Source organism: Corvus hawaiiensis, chromosome 3 (assembly GCF_020740725.1).
Source record: "Corvus hawaiiensis isolate bCorHaw1 chromosome 3, bCorHaw1.pri.cur, whole genome shotgun sequence".
Classification (NCBI taxonomy): Eukaryota; Metazoa; Chordata; class Aves; order Passeriformes; family Corvidae; genus Corvus; species Corvus hawaiiensis.
In genome coordinates this window covers 52,466,739-52,489,636 of record NC_063215.1, presented here as the reverse complement: position 1 = coordinate 52,489,636, position 22,898 = coordinate 52,466,739, and the positions used below count along the sequence as shown (strand labels likewise).

Sequence of the window (22,898 nt, the reverse complement as noted above, 5' to 3'; positions counted from 1 at the left end):
TTGTACTACAAGGAGTGTTCCTTTGCAGTTTCAGGATTTTCTTCAATACTCACCTGTTATAGAAATAACAAGGGCAGAGAAAGAACTAGAAATCCTTCTGATAATATTGTAAGAGTTAAATCCTTCTTCACATTAAATTTTCATAAGTAAGCTGTTCTAAGCATCACTGCATGTTATTTGGGAAGATACTGAGGACTTATTTATTTGAGGATAACAAAGAAATTTCAGGTTAATTAATTTGGTGTCATTATTAATGATAATAATTAAGTTACTATAATAAGCTTGTTTTGAAATATTATATATTGTATAATAAATTCCAATGACAGGGATACAATTGCTAATTATAAATCATTAAGGTCTTTAGATGAGCTTAAAATAAATTACATGCAAAATCATAATTCTGTTGAAAATATGCTAATCACTTAAAAGAGTAAGATCGTTTGAAAATAGTGTTTTGAAATACAAATGCTATAATGAAGTAAAAGTAACAGCAAATATTCTAGATAGCCATAGACTGGCTCAAACAATTGTTGACACTTTAATGAGAAGTCACCTTTCATGGCAGCATTCATTTCTATAGTGTCCAAAATGTAGAAACAGAACAAAGGAGATCTTGCAAGGTATGAAAAATGTTCATTGCCTTAGTGACTACTTAGTAGTACTGTAGGTTGCAATCCTTTCATATGATGGGAACTGCATGGTCCAACAGCAGAAGGGTTGTACACAGCTGGAGAGAATGCATGTGCATTTGCCTTCTCTCAGGTACCATCTTTATTTTTCCCCTCAAGATGGCCAGAAAGTATTTCATAGCAGCATCAAGTACTCTGGGAACCAAGTTACCTGGTAGTTGCCAAGTGCCTTGGCAGCCAGGAGGGCCAGCTGTGTCCTGGGGGGCATCAGGCACAGCATTGTCAGCTGGGCACAGATGGGATTGTCCTGCTCTGCTCTGCACTGGGGTGGCCTCGCCTCAAGTCCTCGGGGCAGTTTTGGGCACCACAACATAAAAAAGACATTAAGCTATTAGAGAGTGTCCAAAGGAGGGCAGCAAGAATGGTGAAAGTCTGAAGGGGAAGCCTTATGTGGGGTGGATGAGGTCACTTGGTTTGTTCAGCCTGGAGAAGGGGAGACTGAGGGGAGACCTCACTGTGGTCTTCAACATCCTCACGAGTGGAAGTGGAGGGGCAGGCACCAATCTTCACTCTCGTGACCAGTGACAGAGGACTTGAGGAAATGGTAAGCAGCTGAGTCAGGGGAGGTTTAGATTAGATATCAGGAAAATACTATTCATCTAGAGGGTGGTTGGGTACTGGTACAGGCTTCCCAGGGAAGTGGTCATAGCAACAAGCCTTTATGAGTTCGAGAAGCATTTGGACAACACTCTCAGGCACATGGTGTGACTCTTGGGGTGCCCTGCGTAGGGCCAGGAGTTGGACTCGATGATCCTTATGGGTCCCTTCCAACTCCACATGATTCTGTGATAGAAAAGCAAAAGCCATGCACACAGACAATGCAAAACAAGGAATTAATTCACTGCATCCTGGTGGCAGGCAGGTGTTCAGCCATCTGCAGGAGAGCAGGGCCCCATCACCTGTAATGGTTACTTAGAGAGACAAATGCAATCAGAAAATCAATAAGGTTTGAAAAGACCTTAGATATCATTGTGATGCCTTGTTGGGACTACCTAAAAACAGAGGCTAGACAAAGTTGAGAGAATAAAAAGCAGTTATATTTATTGGAGGGCCTTCAGGTACAGTAGGGCAGACGAAGCCCACCTAGGCTGGACAACACACAAAATGGATGACAGAGTCATGGGTTTTCATACTTTTATGAGTTTGGTCCATTTGTATATCGGAGGTTAATCTTCCAATTACAGCTTCAGGTAATGAAGTCATTTACCCCAAGTCTGCTCTCCCCCAACTCACTATTGTTTACATTTCTTGGGGCCTGCGACAGTAAGGTGTCCTTGAGTTTCAGGCCTAGAGAGGAATTGTTTTGTCTGACTAAAATGGGAGAACAGTAGCTAACACTATATTTGGATTTTATAGTTATACACTAAAGAATTTCAGAATTCCAAATATATGAAAAATGTAAAAGCTAAAATCCTAAGGTCCAACCTTTGACTGAACACCACAATGTCAACTCATCATGTCAACATCACTCAGAATGTTCCTCCCTTTCCTCTTTCTTCTCCACTTTATATACTGAGCATATCATATGGTGTAAAATATCCCTTTGGTCAGTTTGGGTCACCTGTCCCAGCTGTATCTTCTCCCAATTTCCCTTGTACCCTCAGCCTCCTTGCCAGGGTAGCAGTATGAAAGCAGAAAATGCCAGATCTGTATAAGCACTACTCAGCAGTAACAAGAACATCTCTAGATCATCAACTCTCGTGTTCAGCACAAATCCAAAACATAGCCCCATACCAGCCACTATGAAGAAAATTAATTCTACCCCAGCCAAAATAAGCACGAAACCCCATCAGTAAGTAGAATGAATATTTCTGTTTTGTATAAAGCAGAATGTCATCAGCTTTAGGACTGCTTCTCCAGTTTAATTGTCTTGGGAAAAGGCATATTTATGTAGTCTTTTCTTATGAGGTCTGCCAAAAATACATGTTGCAATGGGGTTGGAACTAGGTGATCTTTAAAGTCCCTTTCAACTCAAAACTATTCTGTCATTGTATGATCATTACAGAATAACACTAATTTTTCATTTCTTCTAGATAAAGATCTTGACAAGCTCTTAACACTCTTAAAAAGTCCAGACAAACCAACTGGGTGGGCAGAAATTTGTAGAAAAGAGTTCTGCAAAGTCATGAAAACCAGTCCAGATAGTCTCAGTGGATCAAGTGAGTATGACTTAATAAGTTTAACAAAGAAAGCGGGCAAAAGACCACTAGTAAGCAAGTCTTCTTCCTTTCATTGAGAAGTACATTATCTGTACAAGTAGTCAGTAATTTTGTGTTGATTATGAAAACTATTTCAATGGGATTTTCCTAAGAAAACAAGGTTATGCTTCTATCTCCTGTGTTTCTCTTTATGACTGTTATCCCTCTATGTTGTCAGTGAAATTTGACAGAGCAAGAGGGCTCAAATACAAGTCTTTGTTCCAGATCTCTAAAGGGTCCATTATTGAGATACTGAGAAAATGTAAAAGAAAGCCTGAAAGAAAACAGATGTTTCTCAGTGATTGGCGAATGAGTTAATATGGGTTGGGAAATTGTACTAATGGGCAATTTCAGTAAGAAATATCAGAATTAAGCCGTACTAAACATCAATGAACCCGCTCATTCAGGTTCTTCCTCATTTTCATATGCATTTTCTAATGAACAGTGTGATCATGCAGGAGCATTGCTATAGTTAAAAAACAAAAGCAGCCAAAGCAAAAACACTTATCATCCATATGACATAAATCATCAGAAGTCAGACATAATAATTCCCTTGTGACATCATATAAGTTTGTGGAGCCATAAAGAAGGGAGGTGTTCTCAGAAATTGGCTTCCATTCCCATAGGAATTCTGATTGTGGTCAGATGGTCAGTATGTAGTCTAATTTGTTGCTTACAGGTGCCCAAGGTTTCCCTTTATATTATTTAAATAAGCACTTAATACAACTGGCAGTTGCAAAGCTCTTCAGATGTTCTGTATCTGCTTGGAGATATTTCAGAAGCAGCAAAATATCTGCACCTCTGTGGTTTGAGACAACATCGTGTTCATTGAATCTGCTTTATGAGAAACAGCTATGCTGCTGTGTATCTTTTGCAGCATGCAAAACTCTCCCAGATTTCAGAGGAGAGGCTTCAGTCCAGGTGCCCAGAAATCAAAGGTTTCTCTGTAGTTACAGCTGGAGCAGTCTCCAAGGTTTACGGAACAAAGATGCACACTTGTGCTTTCTGTACTGGGCCCATTCTAAGGGGGACTGACATTAACAGGAGTTGAACCAGAACATAATGAGCAAAGACAACATTAGATTAAAGGACTGTATAGTGTAATGTGTATTGATTTGTTAAAAATATTCTGTGATGTGGTGTCAGGATTACCAGATGCTGAATCTATAGAACCTGCCTGAACTCCGTCAAAAAATTATTGAGCAAAATGAACGGTATCAATATCTCTAATTCACCCTTCCCATGTTGATTACTCTCACATCAACTTGGTCAATACTTTTGTGCTAAATGCTCTGGTAATGCATTGCTTTTGGGATTGTCCTTAGACTGGTGTTTTCTCTGCTAAAGCATCACCTCTGACTGTAGCTTTTAAGTAATTTCTGTGCTCAAACATCAAGATCCAGTTTTGAAAGGCTTTATTGAACTGCTAAAAGGACATAAAACCTTCCTTAGCCTTGCATGTCTTTTAATGCATCAGGACTGAAAGTTTGGGATTTTATCTTGTTGCCTAAAAACGAAACATATTGTAGACAACCAGCTTCTACAGTCTGTTGTTCTAGGCACAATAAGCTATGACAAAGACATTCTTGCAGTCATTCCTTCCGTACAGGTGCCATGGATTTGTGGGTGTTTAGGTGTATAGCTGGTTGTTGTCTTTGGGTCACTTATCAGCTAGAGAACCATAGGGAGAGCCTTTGGTCAGGTTAAGTCTTGGCTTCTTTTGGATTACTCGTTACAGTACTTGTGGTCTCCCTGAAGTGTCTTTAGTACATCTAGGTAAGAGCTTTCTGTGTATTGGCATCTAGGCTTTGTCAGGAAAAGAAGCAGGCGAGTCCAGTCTGCTGAGCAATAGCTTAGATTTATGTAAAAAATTATTAGTCTGTGTGAATCTAGGCTTAGTATAGTGCATGTTCAAATAATTCACATGACTGAGAGATGGCTTTTGGTCTTGGGTTTTTTTTTCTCTTGAACCAGAATCTCATCTTGATTATTTTAGCCATGCCTTTTTCAATTATCTCCTCCTTTTGTCCTTCAGGTATGGAAGAAGGTATTTCTGTTGTTTTCCATTCCATAAACTTCCTTTTTCATCTGTTTGCAGTTAATGTTGTATCAGCAGCTGACTTCTGGGCAGATTCAGTACCCTTCTTCCTCTCCCCTTTTAGGAGACTTTAAACCCAAAGTAAAATAAATTAAGGGTGTTGCAGAGATCATATCAGTTATATGCTCACATTCTTCCTTTCATAATGAGATATTCAGTCCCCAAATCCTGTTAGTTCTTCTCAAGCTTTATATCCATATGTGATGTGGGTAGGGATAACAAACAATTATTTGTTCCATAGGGTCTTTCAGATTTTCCATCACCTTTCTCCCTGAGGATCTGGATTTAGATCGCCAGTATTCTTTAGGGCTTATTAATTTACCTCTAATTTGTTTTTTCTTTATAAAAACCAATCAACCAAGAAAAGAAAAGATAGCAGCTCTTGAAATGGCATGTGAGACCTTACCATAAAACATAGGAATTTTCTTCAGTTTTTACGAGTGAAATGTTTGATGGAAGCAGAATGGTTACAGTCAATACAGTGTTTTGGAATCCTTTAATATTTTGTGAGCTCTGCATCATCTGACATAGCTCTATCAAAACATGTTGACAAAAAACACAATGAGCCTTTGAAGCAGTGTCATTGTTTGTGATGTATGTGTGCTGCAGCCTTTAGTAATTGCTTCAAAAATTTGAAATTAACTGCAGAACTTTTCCCATAGGATAAAGATCCCATGACTGTTGTGTGCTGTAGTAGTGTTTTCAGTTCAGGATAACAAAATGCTGATACTGTATTTGCAAAAGTAGTTTTAGAATAATTCAAAATAGATGTTTACCTTTTCATGTCCTTGATTTTCCAAGGAAGCTTGTGTCAGAATTCGAGTGGAACAGTGGGTCTTTATGTTATGCAGAAAGAACAATTGCAGATCAGAAACTCTTTCTTCTGTCCCCAAACCAGTTTGGAGCCACTGTAAGCAGTGTGAGTGCACAGGAATGTGTGTGCAAGTGTGTAAAGATTAGGACATTTGGTTTGGATTTGAAGGGCTGTTTTTTGAAGAAAATACTTGTATATTGATATAAGATATGCAATGTTCTTCTCTAATGGAAGCACTGTCAGAATTTTTATCTTGTTTTCCTCTTTTCAGAGAAAATGTAGGTTGTTCACTTGTCATTTTAATGTACAATAATTGAAAGTCCTCCTTGTTGTTGCCATCAAGAATAGAATTGCTAACTCTGTTTTTCATATACTTATTAAACTGAAGTATGGTTGATGGAGTTGAAAATTTCTGACACTACTCTTACAAAAAACTAATTTGTCCAAGATTTTCACTCTTGAATTTCTGACCTCTAACAGAAGTCACAGAATCACAGAATCAGCTGAGTTGGAAGGAAGCATCAAGGATCATTGAGTCCAACTCCTGGCCCTGCACAGCACCATCTCCAAGAGTCACACCTTGTGCCTGAGAGCAGAACTGCTGTTAAAAGAGTTCTTTGTATTTTCTTTTAAACTCCTCTGAAACATCTGGATCATAGAATATGATCCAGTAGCACTAGTTATGTTAGAGGATCTAAAAAAATCTGATGCTTTTTACATTTTTTGACCTTTTTGGCTTAAAAATTTCAGAGTAGCAATTAGGTTAGTGCTCGTGGTTGTTACCTATTAAAACGTTTTAACCACATGCTTTTTTTCAAGCAATGTTCTTATGCAGTTTTGAAGCTATTTCAGTTACCTTCCTTTTGTAAACTACTGCTTCAAAGAAAAAGAAAATCCTGCAGGAATGTAGGTGTTCTGCGAGCATACTGCAGTAATTTAAGAAATTTAAAAATGCTTCCATTTATTTTGTATATAATTACACACACCTAAATAAAAAGTCTATTTATTTTGTGTGTATGAGTTAAATTTGCATGAGATGATTGCCAGACTCTTAAAAACTTCAGTGCTAATACAGCCAAGCTACCATAATTTAAGAAAATCAACATTTTCACTGTGTTGGTAGGCCACAACAACTTTACCTGAAAATTTGCGCTTTTACAGCAATACTGACTGTACTGCACAATGAACCTGCCTAAATGTCTTTTGTCTAGTTTTCCAGTTAAATCACTGAACCAGTAGTGTCCAAATGGCAGCTAAATGATTTAGTATTAAAAGACAAAAACTTTCTACTTGTCATTTCACATGGACATTCCTTTGGAAAGGACCATCCTGTGAAAACCCTCTATTTATGAATTAACCACATGTGTTTTGATAAATTCTTGTTTGTCTTCCTCCCTCAAACTTCATTAAAATCTTTTCAAAGATCCTGATAGGTACTTAGATAAATACCTTCAAATGGTTGAAATCAATTTAGTGTTTGAGTTTCAAAATATTGCTTAGCAGTTGAGCTGTCATTCTATTAACTCAAGCACTGAACAGAAGTATTCACCTGCTAGGTCAAGCATGTGGATGTCTTATGACAAAAAGGGAAGAAATGTACAATGTCCAACTTAGTTTCAAATTTTCTGAATTATGGAATATTTTAATCTTAACATAGTTCCCATTTATTATTCTAGTATGGCGTATTTCAGTAATCGCCATACTAATAGACATACAGTAAATATATAGCTATTTAAAAATTTTAAGTCTAATTTCTGCTTTTTGCAATCTACAATTTCAAGAATATACACATTTGCTCATTTTACACAAATATTTGTTATATTGTTTGTGGGCAAAATTCCACTAAACATATTAGTGAAGATAGTGAGTATTTTTATTCTTCAAAATAGAATAAATTGTCACTCCTCTGTACAGTAAATTGCTTTTTCTAGCCCCATGTGTTTTATTAACCATGTTTAAAGGTAGCTATGTTATATTTAATTAGCAGTCTCTTTTTACTATGAGTGCATCAGATTATAAATTACACATATAGGTTTTTAGTTTTAATTTAATAGTCCTTTGCAACTCAAAATTAATTTTGTTACTGTTGGAGCTGGAACTCTACCTGTAAATTCATGTTTAGCTATTGTAGTGAAACTTCTTTAGCATTACCAAAAATCAACTTTTTAAAAACTTTTTTGGACTTATTCAGTGTAAATTAATTTCTGTAAATGTTTTAGACAAGTAATCAAGACAAAAACCCCCATGATTTAATGTCAGTATGTTAGCTTAAAATAATTAGAAGAAGAGTTAATTGTCTTTATTATATCTTTTTCTTCATTGTTTTTCTGGCATAACAAGCATCAGTCTGTGGTTTTCTCTTTCTCCTCCTCCTCATTCCTGAAAGAGCTTGCTCAGCTCTTCAACTGCTTGTGTTAGTTTTCCTGTCAGCATGGCTAGCTCAAGAGTTTTCTGGCTTTCTCCATTGCTACCTCCAGGATGCGTTGCTGCTCCGCCTCACCTGTGCTGCTGCAGCTGCTCCTGCCACTGTCCACTTAAACAGTGTAGTGGGACTGGGTATTCCTTATGGTCCCTTACAAGCCAGGCCATTCTATGATTCTGTGAACTATTCAGTTTAAAACCAGCAAACCCACCTGCACAGTGGATGCATGGAGTTATATGCAAGAATGGGGGAGCAGGAGCTGAAGCTTCATTGCTATTAAATGGAGGTGCTGCCAAGAAAATGGTAACATGGTCTTTAAACAGGAAATCTTATGGGTAGCAGCAGTTGTTACTCTCTAAATACGCTCCCTTGCTTTGCCTTCTTATGAAAAGAAGTATCAGTATGCACATCTGTATGCTTTATATCCTGTTTATCAAGACAACAGCGGCTGTTTTAGGATAGCATTTACTTATAAAAATATGTTCATTGTTGCTATCTTAAATTCTTAATATGGCTTACCTCATACAGGCCTCCTCCATGCAGTTTGTGTAAAGGCTTCTTTGTAAGCTTTGTTTAAACTTGTATGGTGTCATGTGTTCAGTTGCCATAGCCTCAAACTTGCAGAATTGAAGAATCAAGGACAGTTTGGATAATAATTTGTCACTGAGAGTTCTTGCTAACTTCCTGACTAAATCCTATCAAGAAGGGAGATAAGCTTTTCTCCGTAGTAAACAGATGTCAGCATCGGACTTATCTATGCAGGATCTGCAGGCTCAAAGTTCCACAGCAGGAAGAAAAACTGAAGAAGAACATTATGGTCATCATTAAATACAGAATTTCCCAAATAAAATACTCTTATTGCATAAATATAAATGAATAATTTTTATCCTGTGATGGCAGAGGTGGTTTTATATTGAGTTTTTTTGAAAACAGTCCTTAAACTTCATGTGCTTTTGTTAGCATAATTTTGGGATGGTGTCAGTTTTTTGTTCTGTGTTGGTTGTTGGATTTATTTGGGGTTGGTGGTTGATTGGTTGGTTGGTTTTGTGGCTTGTGGGTTTTTTTTCCTTTCCTCTCTCCATACACAGACAAATGTGGTAAGATATTATAGTTTAATTATAGTTAATTTTAATTTCTTATTGAAGCCATGCAACAAATCCTGAAGTAATCCTTGGAAGATATAAAGATAATATGAGATTCTCTTTCCGTTTACACTGAATATATTCTCAATAAAGCTATTAAAATTTAATTTAAGTTAGGAATGGTGTTAGGAATGTAAAAGTGCAGTGCAGGTTTTGAGTTGTTCCTTCATAAAAACATGAATAAATATGCAGGAATTTAAATAGCTTTACTTTCCCATATATTGTCATTTAGTTAGGTGACGTAGTTCCACATTTTGTTCATTGTCTCTAATGTTTTAATGGATTTTTACTTCTTGCAGTCTTGGCAGAATTAATTGAAAAGTTCGTGTCACATCTTTCTGAAAGCCGAATGGATTGTTATTTCAGCACAGGAAGCTATAAAGGTCAGTCTCCTAATAACTTATTGCCATGCAGCCTCTTCATATTTAAATTGTTTTTCTTCTAAATGTATCTGTATAATTTTGGAGGTTGTTTAAAATGTTCTTTAAGAGCTCAGAAATTCAGTACTTCACTGGTGGGAAATACCTGACTTGGGAGCAGAAGGTGATGTGCTCGAGTGAACAGAACAGATAATTGTTAGTGATGGGCTTTCACATTTCTATGTGTATAATGGAAAGATGGAGATGCAGAACAGGTGAGGGTACGATTCAGAGTATTAGTTGACACCTATTATAATATGATTTGCAAAGCTGATGGCATAAATATTTAAGATGGTGTAAGCAATCATTGCTCCCCTTTTGAAAGCCCCACAAAGGTATACATTTTATATTGTATTAAAGGATATGTATTAAAAACTGTTATTGCTGTCAGAGTAATCTGAGTGTTAGTTTTGTACAGATGTCGTGCTTACAGCCAAGAATAAAGGATGAATGATAAAGTTGATTTATTCTGAGTGTAAAGTAATCTGTTTTAATACTTTGAAACACTGATAAAATTAGAAAATTTAGAAGCCATGTTAATATCTGCTGGAAATGGCACTTCCATTCTTCGCTGTTTATCCAGGACTCTTCTCTCAGGCTGTAGTTCAGCCATTTAGAGTACTTATTCTGTTACTAACTGTGGAGAATCAAGCCTACGTTGGGAAGAGTCTGTTATTTATACTGATATTTTACTCTCCCATTCATAGGATGCAAATATAGTATCCTTGGAGACTTGGGGCTTGCCTTTGAAGCTTCAAAGCATAAAACCCCTTTAGTAATTTTAGAGGCTGTCTTTCTTTTTATGTAGTGGCATTTAGCTTCCAAAAGCTTGCAAACAGAATATCCTTAACTTCATTTGAGTATCTGTCTCTTTGCTTTATGAAGAGAGTTGCTGATGGGAGAGTTACTTCTATCACAATTTTATTTTTTTTAAAAGATACTGAAAGCGTTTTGTGTTGTCCTGCATTACTTTTCAACTTCTCATGAGGCCTAATAAGCAATAAAATAATTCCATGTATTTATAAGGCTTGCTAATTACATATTTCTGAGACTTCCTAATTCAAATAATAATTATGATAGTTCCTTTAAAAGCTCAAAAGGCAAAAACTAACTAGAGGAAGAACAAATATCTGACCGTGCATCCTCCAAATGGACGCCTTGCCCAGCAAAGACAGCAATCCTGCTCTTCCTTAATCATGATAGCTAAGTGCTTCCATCTAATGTGAAAGATCTCTAAAGAGAAGCAGTATTCAATGTTCACTTAGTCATCAGGTACATTCATTTTAATCCACTCTTCTCAACCTTTTGGTCAAAGCTGGGATTTAAAACATATTCAGGAAGGTTGAACCTAGATCTTCTATTTAATTGATTTCATCATGAACCACTGATTAGATGGAGGTGGCAACAACACTGCATTACTTATCTAAAATTTATTGTCAACTTTGAAGAAAGACCAAGTTTGAAAATTCTGTGACATTTGCATACATTCAATTAATTATTTAGAATGAAAAATCCCAAAGAATAGATACAGAAACAAAGATAACATAGTAAAAACCTCAGTTCTTGGTTTTCTTCAGCATTACAGATTTTCTTTTAATGATAAACCAACTCAGTCTGCCTGATATTTCTTTTTGTATTTTCTGAATGAGGGGGGTTTTTTTGGTCTTATAAAGGCACTATTGGAAATTAATTCTGGGTAGGTTTGCCTGTTCAGTTATTGGATAAAGGCTCCTACATTTAAAGGGTTGTCTGATGAACAGTTCTCATGTGCAAATGCTTTTGATATTTTATGTGCTTTAATGAAGACAAGCTTGGAAATGGGAGAGTAAGAAGTTTTCTCAGGGATAATCAGTAATCTGGTGGTAAGAGGTAGGCAAAGGACTGGTGGTGTCTTACTGAATTCTTTCCCTGTCAGCAACACCATTATCAAAGACTTTTTTTGAAGAGGTCTCCAGCCCAGGAAAGTGTTGCTCAGGCAAACAGCACGTGTCATCAAAGGTTTCTTTTAACTTTTATAGGAAAATAGTTATTAAAACTTCATAGCACCTTTTTCAGACGGATGTAGCAATAAGGGTTTACCAGGGAAGTTAGTTTAGGCCAATAAATTCATGCTGATTGACATGAAGCAAAAGTCTGGCTCTAAAATTGAATCTGTGATCATCTTCTACACTGAAACAGTAAAAGGGCGTGATTAAGAATTGGTCATATAGCTAAATTCATGCTCATTTCAGGTTCTTTAAATAAACAGTGTGGCCTTCCTATGTTTGTACCAAAGGGACAACAAAACACACTCAAATCTTTGTCAGACCATCTTTGTTTAAAATTCGATTTCTCACTGATTGAATAATGATTGGTCAGGTTTCTGTACATTTCCCACGGTTTTCTGGTAGTCTTTATGAAGCATTGCAATTTCTTCAAGGAGAATTATTGAATGCCGTTATTTCACAGTATCTTTTTCATATACTCCTGTTAGAGCCATCTAACCTAAATCCTAAAACTAGTTACTGTGGAGACATTTTTCTGTATGAGATAAAGCTAATGAGTTGTTAGAAGGTAACATCTTTCTAGCTCCACATCTAAGTAAACCAAACATGAACTTGGCAGTTGCGTGTGTCCACAATTCTCTTAAATTTGGGTCTGAGGAACTGAAAACCAGTTTCCAATAGTTGTTTAATTTCAATGAAGAAAAGTCACATTTTTCATGAAAGTGGATTCAGTACAGCACATAGACATTCAGCATTTATCATGTTTCTTGAAATGAGAATTTGATTATCTTAAAAAAATGACAGTTTTGTAAACCTGTAGCTAGTTGTAATTAGAATAACAAAGTCATCCATCTGCTGTGGAACCCCTCAGGATTTCAGTCTCTTATAAAACTTGCCAATATGGAAAAATTAAATTAGATTGTGTTGTTACCATTTTCAAGATAAGAGAGAAGGAAAAAATATCTGATAAAACACTATGCAGTTACAATGTTCAATTATAAACAGTAACACAAATCTTACATGAAGTTTACTTTCTGCCAGCAGCAATGATACTGCTGTGATGTGTATTCAGATGACTGAATCTGTGTATTATATGTTAATGATCTCTGTCTGTCCCCTTTCCTAGAATTAATACTTTCTAGTTTGCTTTTATTTTTTCTTTCTCTTTTATAAACCCCAAAACATTGAAAACCAAATCATTGGTACCTAGCTGTAATAGGTAATAAAATGGCAAGAAACTGAAATTTGCTGTAGTAGTAAAATACCGTGCATTATATATTAGAGATATGAAGTTCCTAAAATAGCCTCTTGCTCTTTCTGTTAGCAAATTCCAGTTCAGTGCAACAGAAACACTTTGTGGAACTCTCTTAGTTTTCTCAAGGTTTCGACAAACCCATTTATCAGAGAAATTCTACATGTAAAGTTCTCTAATATATTAGTGTCTGTGCTTCTTGATCTCCACCATGAGTTGCAGACTCCCAAAACTTGGGAATGCTGCAATATTTTGTGATCAGCAAGTTTTTTTGGTAGTTCTGCTTTTTCAGATGACCTTGCAGTCAAATCCTTGGTTTCCACTGGACTTTGTCTCTGAAACAGCTCTGCTGTTTACTGCCAAAGGGACAGAACCTCAGGGATTTCAGGTCTTGGCCATAAAACTCAAATGTCATGGTGCATTCCTTCTCCTAGATGAAGCTTAGTTCTCTGACTGAACAAAATCTCATAGGAGCTTTCTACCATTTAATGAGCTCTTAATCTTTTGAAGCGTCAGGTGGGTTGGGTAACAGACTGAGAAATTTTAAAAACCCAGTGGGAAGGTATCAGTATACCTTCAGAAGGAGCAGCAAACGAGAAATACAGGATTGCAACCTCAAATTGGGCTGAAAGGGAAGGAGAAGGAAGGGCATTCTTCCATTCTTTCTGCATCATTTGATAAATGCATTTCTTCCAACTGTCCTGCATTTTAAATAAGCTGTTAGCAGGAAGCATTTTACCCATTGCCAGTTTAGGTAACTGGACTGAAAATGTAGTTCATTCTTAATGAAGCTGTTGCCAGAAATTACTTGAGTATTTGTGATGACCATTACATAACAAAGATCTAGATATGAATATTTTAGTCTTGTACTGTTATGACAAGAGTACTGATGACAGATACTTTGAAGAGTCAAGGTGGAATTGCAAATGAGATTACCTAGCTTTGAGAAGCCAGCATCATTCTCCAGCAATTACTCTTGGATCTTGTTTACATTGTCTCCATTTCCTGTTCAAATCCAGCAAAAGTAATACCTTTCTTTGAAAAAAGATTTTTTTATAGACAATTCTAACAATGAATATGAGGTTCAGACTGTCAGAAGTACTCTAAATGAGTAGCCTGGTGAAGGAGGTGACATCATCAAGAAATAGTAGCAAAATGACAGAACAGAATCTGGAGAGAAACTCGTAATTTTTGCTCTGCCCCAAGTCCAAGTAATATTTAAAATAGAAAATTTTTGTAAGAACATCAGAATGAGTAAGGATAGTTACTGGCAAAATGTAAAAATTAATATTGACTGCTTGGGTATCTGCCAATGGACAGTGTCAGTGTTTAGGTACCTGTTGAAGAGTAAGTGAAAACCTGCTGTTTTGTTAAGAAAAATAATAAATCATAGGCAAAAAATTATGAGTTCCACAATTTCAGTTTATATGGACAAAGCCATGGACTAGAAATCTGATAGCAAAAATACCTATCTACTTTTAAGTATTTTGAAGCCTCTGTGGGAATTATGCAGGTGGCTCTGGCTGTCATGGGATTTTCAGCAGTTTGCAGAATTTTTACTTACATATTTTCTTTGAATCAAAAACCTTTTTCATCCATAGAAAGAAACCTAAAATTTCTTACCATCACTGAAGTTAAAATTTAGCATCTGTTAGCATATTCCAAAGATTATTTATATAGACATAAAAACATTTGGCCTGGGCACCAGGAAGAGCTAAACCAATAATGTGAGTTGACAGCTTTAGTAATCTTCTTCACTTAAGACAAAAGGGAAGCCAGTGGTTTCTTTGCCGTAGCAGCACTTTAAACAGGGAAATAAATTATATATTATCCAAAGACCATACAAGTTGCATGAAATATGCTGTAAAGCTGTTTCAGCTTGTCATCCTGTCATTTCGGATGTGGCCCATTTTCTGACTTAAACACATAAATGCTTTGTCATGGTAAGAGGAAAAATGAGTAAGAAAGCAATCTTTCATATAAATTGCAAAGTTGATTGAAGTCTAGGCTGATCAGAAAGAATACCACAGGACTGTGCATGGCAGTTAACTTACTCTGGAGTGTTCACAGCTATGGACTGAGTTTAATAATAATACATAGTTGCCTTTGGAAATCATGCCTTATGCGAGTCTCTTTTTGTGCTCCTGAATGCTACAGAACATTTTGAAAAACGCTGCCCATTGAGGTGCTAAGAATTTTTTAAAATTGTAAATCAGTTCCTAGAGAATTCTGATATCCTTCAGGTCACTAGTTTAATTTTTTTTTTCCCTTTGAGGCCTTTCCTCCCTGAACTTGTAACTATTTCATCTTTAATACCTTAGTCCCTACTTTTGTGCCAGGAACATAGAGTGTTTACCTACATGAATCACTAGGGAATCCTTCGGTTTGATTTCTCTGTCCATCTGAGGATATAGAAAAAATACATACAAAGTTACTGTGTGATCTGCTTAATTAGATTTTTACATTTATCATTTACATGAATATACTTTAACTTCTGCTGCCAGATCTATTACTTACATTTTTAACAAATACTGTCAGTTATTAGGGGTTTTCATTTGTTTCATTTCTTGCTGGTTTTTAAGTAGCACTTTCGAAGAAGTAGATTAAAGGTTTATTCCCTCAGCTTTGTAACTCATAATATTATTAGACTGAATTTTTTTTCTGCGGTATAGTTATCTTAGGTGATACATGTACCTGATAGGGAACATGCCCATTTAAAATATAATTTAGAATTTAAAATTTTAAGGAAATGCTGCAGCAGTGGTTGCTTTAAAATATTGTTTATTAATTTTTCGATCTTGGATTTTTACTTCAAACAACTGCAGAAAATGGAGTATATTTTACTGTGTGAAAAAAATGCATAGAAGTACAGGATTTTTTAAATCCATCAGTTATAAAATTTTCTGTGATTCATATCAAAATAGAATTTTTGTTTAAAAAGTTAGAATTACTGCTAGGAGAGTTTAAGGCTTCTGGAATGGAAAAAGGTGCATCAGAATATGCTGCCTTGTCTGATTTCTAGGCCAGAAAGGATAAAGTTCTGCTAAGATATGGGGCTGAAATAGATATAACTTGCTGTAAATGTAATGATAACCATCATGATAACCATACTAACCATAAAGATTTCCTTATAAAGAGGGTGATTTTCATTTAAAAAATATATGAAGAATGCAGGTTCTTTATGTATCCTTTCCAAACACTATCAAACTAATTTTGAATAGGAAACAATTCTCCAAAATTGGTATGCATACACAGAAGGAGCTTTACATTAGTATTCAGTTCAAATCATATTTCTTGTGATACTTTATTTAATTTATTTTCTTTTGTTTTAGCCATGGATGCAGATGTGAAGAAAGAAAACCTTTCATCTGTGCAGAAGCTTGGTGTTGAAATGACAGTCAGGTACGTGGTATTAAAATATTTCCCTAGAGCATTTCTAGGATTTGTTTGATTTTCATGGAATGACTTTAATGATACTTAATCCATCGACTCATTGCTTTATACCATTTAAATCTAAGATAAACTTTAGGAAAATGAATTCTAATTGGAATTGAAAAAGGTATTAGTACATAATTTAATTATCTTTACAGTTTATGTATGTTATTATCCTCTATTTTTGTAAAGACTAATTGTAACATGCTAGTAAGATTTACCATAAAATGGTATTATCCTGAATTATGTGAGGTTTTTTCCCTCGCATTACTTCTCTAAATGGTTCTGTTTAGCTAAGCTTAGTTATGTGCCATTTAAACATTTCATTTGGCTGGTAATTTGCAGAGCTGTGACGAAGGAAAAGCTAAGATGTCTGTACTTCCACAGATTGCTATCTTTAGCATTAATGTTTGAATTCTGATTATAATAATTACACATACAATATACTTATGTCACATTCTAAATATTGTATGTGAAGAAACTGAGTCGTGTGTTAGAGTATTTGCTCCTCCCCACCACAGTCTCTAAAACTGAACTAAAGGGAATTTGGGTGAGGATTTGTAGCAATGAGCAGCAGATGTTTGCTGTGTATCCTTTCTAGGTAGAGCATAGAAGGTTTTATTTAATCATTTATGGGTATACCTACAGCGTAGTTTTAGTGATGAAGAATGTTATGACAGCTTAACTTCTGTGGGCTTATTAAATATGAGTTCTTCCTTTTTAGGAATTAAAAAAATATTTAATCTTTGAACAGTTTTGGTTTTTAACTTTTTGAAATAGATATGGAAAATATTTAAACTTGCTAAAAGAAGATGCTGAAAATGGGCTGTGCTTTGTGTTAATGAATTGTGAGGAGTTTCTGAAACAACAGCAAAGAACTGTGGTATCTTCACTTTGTATCCTTTCCTGATCTTATAAATTATATAGCCTAAAAATTTCAGTGGAATTTGAACTCTTGGTTTTCACTTTTAATAGAGGTGTAGGTGCATAATACTTACAGAAAGAAAAAGGTTTTTAAAAGCAGCACTTTTACTTTGAAATTTTATTAAGTTCAATGCATACTCCATGCACTCAAGAAAATGTTCACCCTTTTGTTCCTATACTTTCTTAGAAATGCAAATCTCATTAATTTTTGTCATCAACTGTTTTGGAGTGGGATCACATCTTTGAATGTGAGAAAGAGCCTGCAGCAATGTACCTTTGAACATTAATGAGTATTTGTGGTACTCCCACAATACCAGCACTGCTAATGATACTGCCCATGTAGTGGTAAGAGTGATAAGTGGATGTAGTCTGATCAACAGGAGTGCTCAGACTCTTGACTCTTTTAGATCTACTGTGGAACTTCTTGTAAAGAAAAAACTAAAGCAGATAATAGCTTTCCAACAAGCTTTGCTATGTTTGTTTCTGTTACATTTGCATACCACTATTAAATTATACTACAGGTCTATTAGTCAGAATGTGCTTAATCTCATTTTTAAGGCTTTTACTTTTTTTTTACTCATTTCTTTTACTTTGTTTTTTTCCAATAATTTTAACAACTGTTTTCTTCCCCACAATTCTCCTTTCTTGCACTTTATAAGCACACTTGTTTTGGTGCAGGTTTTGTTTTTTTGCATTTACTTGCTGTTTGTTTTCTTTTATTGGTTTAGTTTGAGTACTTACAGACTGAAAAAAATTAGTATATGGGGAAAACAGCTTAAATTGTTTCTCTTAGTTCCGTTTGAGAGACAGCTGTGCCTTGATGCTGCCTTCTGTGCAGCTGTGTTCCCCTAGGCCATGTCTAACAACCCAGCACCTGGCTCTGTCTGCATGGGCCTGGGAAGGAGGAAAGTTGTGGTTGCTGCAGGAGAGTGAGGAGGAGATCTCTGTCCAAGTTCCTTAACTTTCCCATTCAGGCTGCTTGCAGGAGCACTATGCTGGCTATGACTGGTTTGCATCTTCCATCTTCCTTATGATGTCAGGGGACCGGGAGAAGACAGTGATGTTTCTTCAGCAATTTTCACGTCTTCTTGTTTCAGCATTTCTCTGGCTACCAAGACTGCATTTATCTGTAAGAATTTATAACCTGATTCTTTCTGAAAGGCTACTTTGAAAGTTTACAAATGAGACTTTATTAATTTCCTTAGTTTTGTTTTTTCTTTTTTTTTTCTATTGCATTAAATTTTCCTTAAGGCCCCCTAACTAAATACATGGCTCTGAAAAACTCACTTGGAAAAATGTAGATATGACATTTGCTCAAATTTTTGTTTAAAAGGAGAGAAGTAGCAGATGGACTGATAGTGAAGATTATGGTAATGAATTTTAAAGCTGGCAGTAAAACAAGCTTTGTTAGTGGAATTAAATTCTGTGTGAAGGCTGTGATACTCCTGAATGACCTTTTTTTTAATTATTAGAGTCCAGTAGAGAGCAAGTTCATCCATTTGATTTTTTTTTTTGTAAAAGCTTTGAAATTTACTTAATACATTAGAGTGTATTTAGTAAATTTTAAAAATATTACTGCACAAATACTTTATGATTGACAATTTTAAATTGTAAGTATTCTGCATTGAGGTTGTAATATAGGAAATATCATTTCTATCTTTCATTGTGGGTGTTTAAAATAAAACCCTTTGTACATTGTCATGTTGTCTTGAGTGTTTTGAACATAAACCCTAAACTGTAGTCTCTACCAGAGAACTCTGGGGTATAGGAAGCACAGATTAGATTCTGTACTTCTGCATGCAGGCTTCTGTAGTAATTACCAAGTGATCTGTTTTGTCACCAGAAGTGATGATGGTATCGGTCCATTCAGCACTGAGTCTGGCCTGAGGTTGTTACAGCATAGTGAAATTTGTGCTGAAATTTGCTCCATTGTGCGAGTGCTGAAAAACTACTGGTGCCAAGGATTCATTAACTGGCATTGATATCTAGAACGTTCCGTAGTGATAAAACCTCTGCTCCTTTTGCTGCACAAAGTAGAATTTCACTCACGCGTTCCACACATACTACAAAGATACCTGCACACAGAAAACAACTTCAAATGTGATGGAAGTTCCACGCCACCACTAAATGGGGAAAAAAAATCCAACAGAAATCAGTCTTTTCAGTCTTTTTTTCTCTTCTCTTCTCTTCTCTTCTCTTCTCTTCTCTTCTCTTCTCTTCTCTTCTCTTCTCTTCTCTTTAATACATAGCAACAGTTTCTCCATCCCTGCTTTGACAGTTAAAGCCTATATGCAATAAGAAGCTAGACTGCTCATGCACAGAAACAAACAGGATATATTTATTAAAACTTTTCTTTAGTTACCTACATGTTTTTCTTCATGGAAGTACAACCTATTTTGTTTATCCTGTTTCCTGTCTCTAAAATAATCAGAATGACTTACCTTACATGCAAAAGTGTGTATTTTTATATATTGCTCTCAGCAAGGCATTACTAAATAGCACATTTCTGTAGTCTGTAATCATGTTCCTCAATTTTGTTGTTGATGATGATATTGTCGTTAACCAGATGCACCTGCCTGTTACAACACTGGAATACGGCATCCATCCAGTCTATTTTTGCAGTGCTCACCATGTTGAAATGTTGCTGAAAGCTGAGTTGCCCCTTGTCTGTTCAGCTTTCCACATGTCTGGTTTCACTCCATCCCAGGTAACTGATCAAAGTGTATTAAAGTATCATCAACCTGTTGACTTAAATCTACAAAATCAAGAACACTGAGGAACTACTGGGCGCTTTTTCTAAACAGCACTTGTGTGGTGGTTTTAAAACTGAGGGTAACAGATATGAACACATAGTGACTTAGAGCATCTGAAAATAGAAAGCAGCTGACTCACAGAATAACACCAGTGTACTGGAGCTGATTTATTACATGTTCATGCAGAAAATTTGCTAAAAATAATATATACTAAATCCTCAGATTTAGCATTAAAACTAAACAGAGTATTTTATTCCCTGGAATAATTATCTAAGAAATGGAGGGAAATAGGAGGGAAATTAGTAATTTGCAGTAGTTATATAATAGAAAGCTGTTCCTGTGATATTAGAGTGAAATTAATTTTATATGAGCTACCATAACTATTACAATCAGGTATTCTTTCATATTAAATAGGTGTTACTACAGAAGAATAATTATCTATAATTCCAGCTTTCATTTTGCCTACTTAAAACAATTCTTTGGTCGTATGGAAAGCTATGGATGAAGCGTTGTTTGTAAAGATTGCTATCATGAAGAAGGGTAAAGAGCTCCATGCAGTGAATTAGATTGCCAATGCAAAGGGCATCTCGCCAGAGTGAGAAAGCATATTGCTGGGCCAAGACAAGAAAAATATTTTTCATCTTTTGCCTTCAAAATTCCTTTTTGCTGTGAGATTTGCAGCTGAAGTGACTTCTTAATGGGGGCTGATGTCAATGTGGTATTGCTTAAAGTAGTCAGCTTCGGGTTTGGTCTTTGAGGAGAGAAGAGTGGGAGATGAAGGAAATTATCTCAGCATAGGAATAAGGTACTTACAGTAAGATTCCTGTTTGGGAATGGGGAAAACACATGGGGACACTCATTCCTTCAGCTATTCTTGTACAAGTTGCACTATATGCTTTTTTAAATTGTGTGCACTCAGTAATAGACTAGATACTGTTCCAAACTGCTAACAAGGATTTTTTCATTTATTTAACAAGTTACTGAAATGCCACTCATGGTGCCACTGTATCTTCTGTGTGATTTTGCAGTTCTACGGCAGCATTAAAAACAAACTCTGAACTGTGGAAACAGTTCTGATGTATTTGATTGTGTGCATCAATAAATACCTCAAAACAGATTTACTGCCAGACTACGGTTGTTGTCATCTAATTAGAATCTTGGTAATTCTGCTGCATATTTTTGAACACTTCAAGGACTGATTAGCTGAAGATTTGTGGTCTAGAACCAAATGAAATGTGCATTATACATCTTAATACATTGTAATTTAGAACAGAGAAGAGGAGTCACTGTGTTCATACTCACTTCATTAAATGGAAACGTGTCTTAGGGAAGGGCCTGACATTCATTTATAATGCAGAGAACTACTTTAATTGAAAGGAAAACCCACACTGAATATGCCTTCATCACTGTCATTACCCTTTAGGCCACATTTAAAACAAAATCTTGAAAAAAATCACCTTTGCTTTCATTGGACTTTTGAGTCTCAATGTCAGGAGGTGCTGGAACATACTCATATAAGTGAGATGCACGGATACAGGGTGTTATGTTTAGTCAAACTCACTAGGATTCTATTCAAAGGCTGTGCTTTTAAAAATGGTGTGCTTTATAGCTTTTATTTTCACAGCTAGGGTAATGTTACAGGGAAAAGGCTCTGTAGTATAGAAAAGCTGATCAATTGTGACGGAATGTATAGAATGATTTAATTATATATAATTTCATTCTCATCTAGATCTGTCTGCAATGGATAACTCAGTGTTTCTGGAATTACATGGACTGGAGTGAGATCTGTCACTACATTGCCATATGCATTTTCCTTGGTCCCGATTATCAAATATATATGTGTATTTCTGTGTTCAGACACCTACAGCAAGACATCCTGAAGCACACAGAAGCCCGAGACCTTCAGGTTTTTCTTAAAGTAAGGGTTGCTTTCTTATTTTTTCAGCTGCTGGGGAGAAGCAAAGCTCTGAATACTGAGGATATATACGTTACTTAATCTGACACTCTGACTGAATTTCACTTATTGATTTCAAGTGAGTGAAATAATACTTTAATTTTACTTGCGTCCTGGCAGGAAATTGTGTGTAGTATTTTCCAGAGAATAGCTTTCCTGCATTTTGCACTGAGCAATTCCCTTCATGAGCAAAGAAAATAGCTACATTAAGTCATGAGAGCATTAGATTCAGTTCTCTATATGTGGGCTCAGTCTCATTGAATGAGGTGCTCTCCAGAAAGGTGGGTTTGCACAGTGGTCTCTTGCAGAAGCTTGTAGAGATGTGGCACAAAGCTGAGTGAGCTGGTATTTTGAAGAGATGCCAGTTACTATACAACCAGCCTCGCGATTTCATATTCTTTCCCTATTAGAAATTATGTTTGGGTTTGGGGTTTTTGCAGGGTAGTGCTTAGCTATAGCTGCATTCATAAATAGATACAGTATCTTACTCTTCTTCAAAGAGACATTTTTGTCTTTTTCTCTAATCTTTTTTCACCTGTCAAAATTCTTTTGAGAACTAGATATCTGCATCTTAGTCTGTCCTAAGAATAATAGTTTTCTGACTGGTTTGCATCCAACTTACATATTCTTAAATAGGAAAAATATCTCAGCCCACTCAGTTTGCTTGAAAATGTTTGGTACACAGTCTAATGCATGTATTGTTTTGTTTTGGACAAGGTGGCTTAAAAACTGCATCTTGATGGCAGTATTGGATGGTATATGTAAATTACAGGAGAGAGAATTTTGTTGTTGCCACATGCAGTATAAACAGACTAA

At 35.9% G+C, this 22,898-nt stretch overlaps 1 protein-coding gene across 5 annotated transcripts in view; it reads left to right on the top strand.

Moving 5' to 3' along the window:
- The window catches only part of TBC1D32 (TBC1 domain family member 32), a 71,182-nt gene that overhangs the window by 46,200 nt on the left and 2,084 nt on the right, over window positions 1–22,898 (top strand). For 4 of the 5 annotated variants that reach the window (XM_048298405.1, XM_048298407.1, XM_048298408.1 and 1 more), the window contains exons 27-33: window positions 2,723–2,848; window positions 9,663–9,746; window positions 16,352–16,421; window positions 17,232–17,347; window positions 18,350–18,504; window positions 19,942–20,082; window positions 21,858–22,046. In XM_048298405.1, coding sequence (XP_048154362.1) covers window positions 2,723–2,848; window positions 9,663–9,746; window positions 16,352–16,421; window positions 17,232–17,347; window positions 18,350–18,504; window positions 19,942–20,082; window positions 21,858–22,046 — 881 coding nt within the window. The remainder of the gene's footprint in view (window positions 1–2,722; window positions 2,849–9,662; window positions 9,747–16,351; window positions 16,422–17,231; window positions 17,348–18,349; window positions 18,505–19,941; window positions 20,083–21,857; window positions 22,047–22,898) is intronic. The other variant, XM_048298410.1, reaches the window with a different exon arrangement.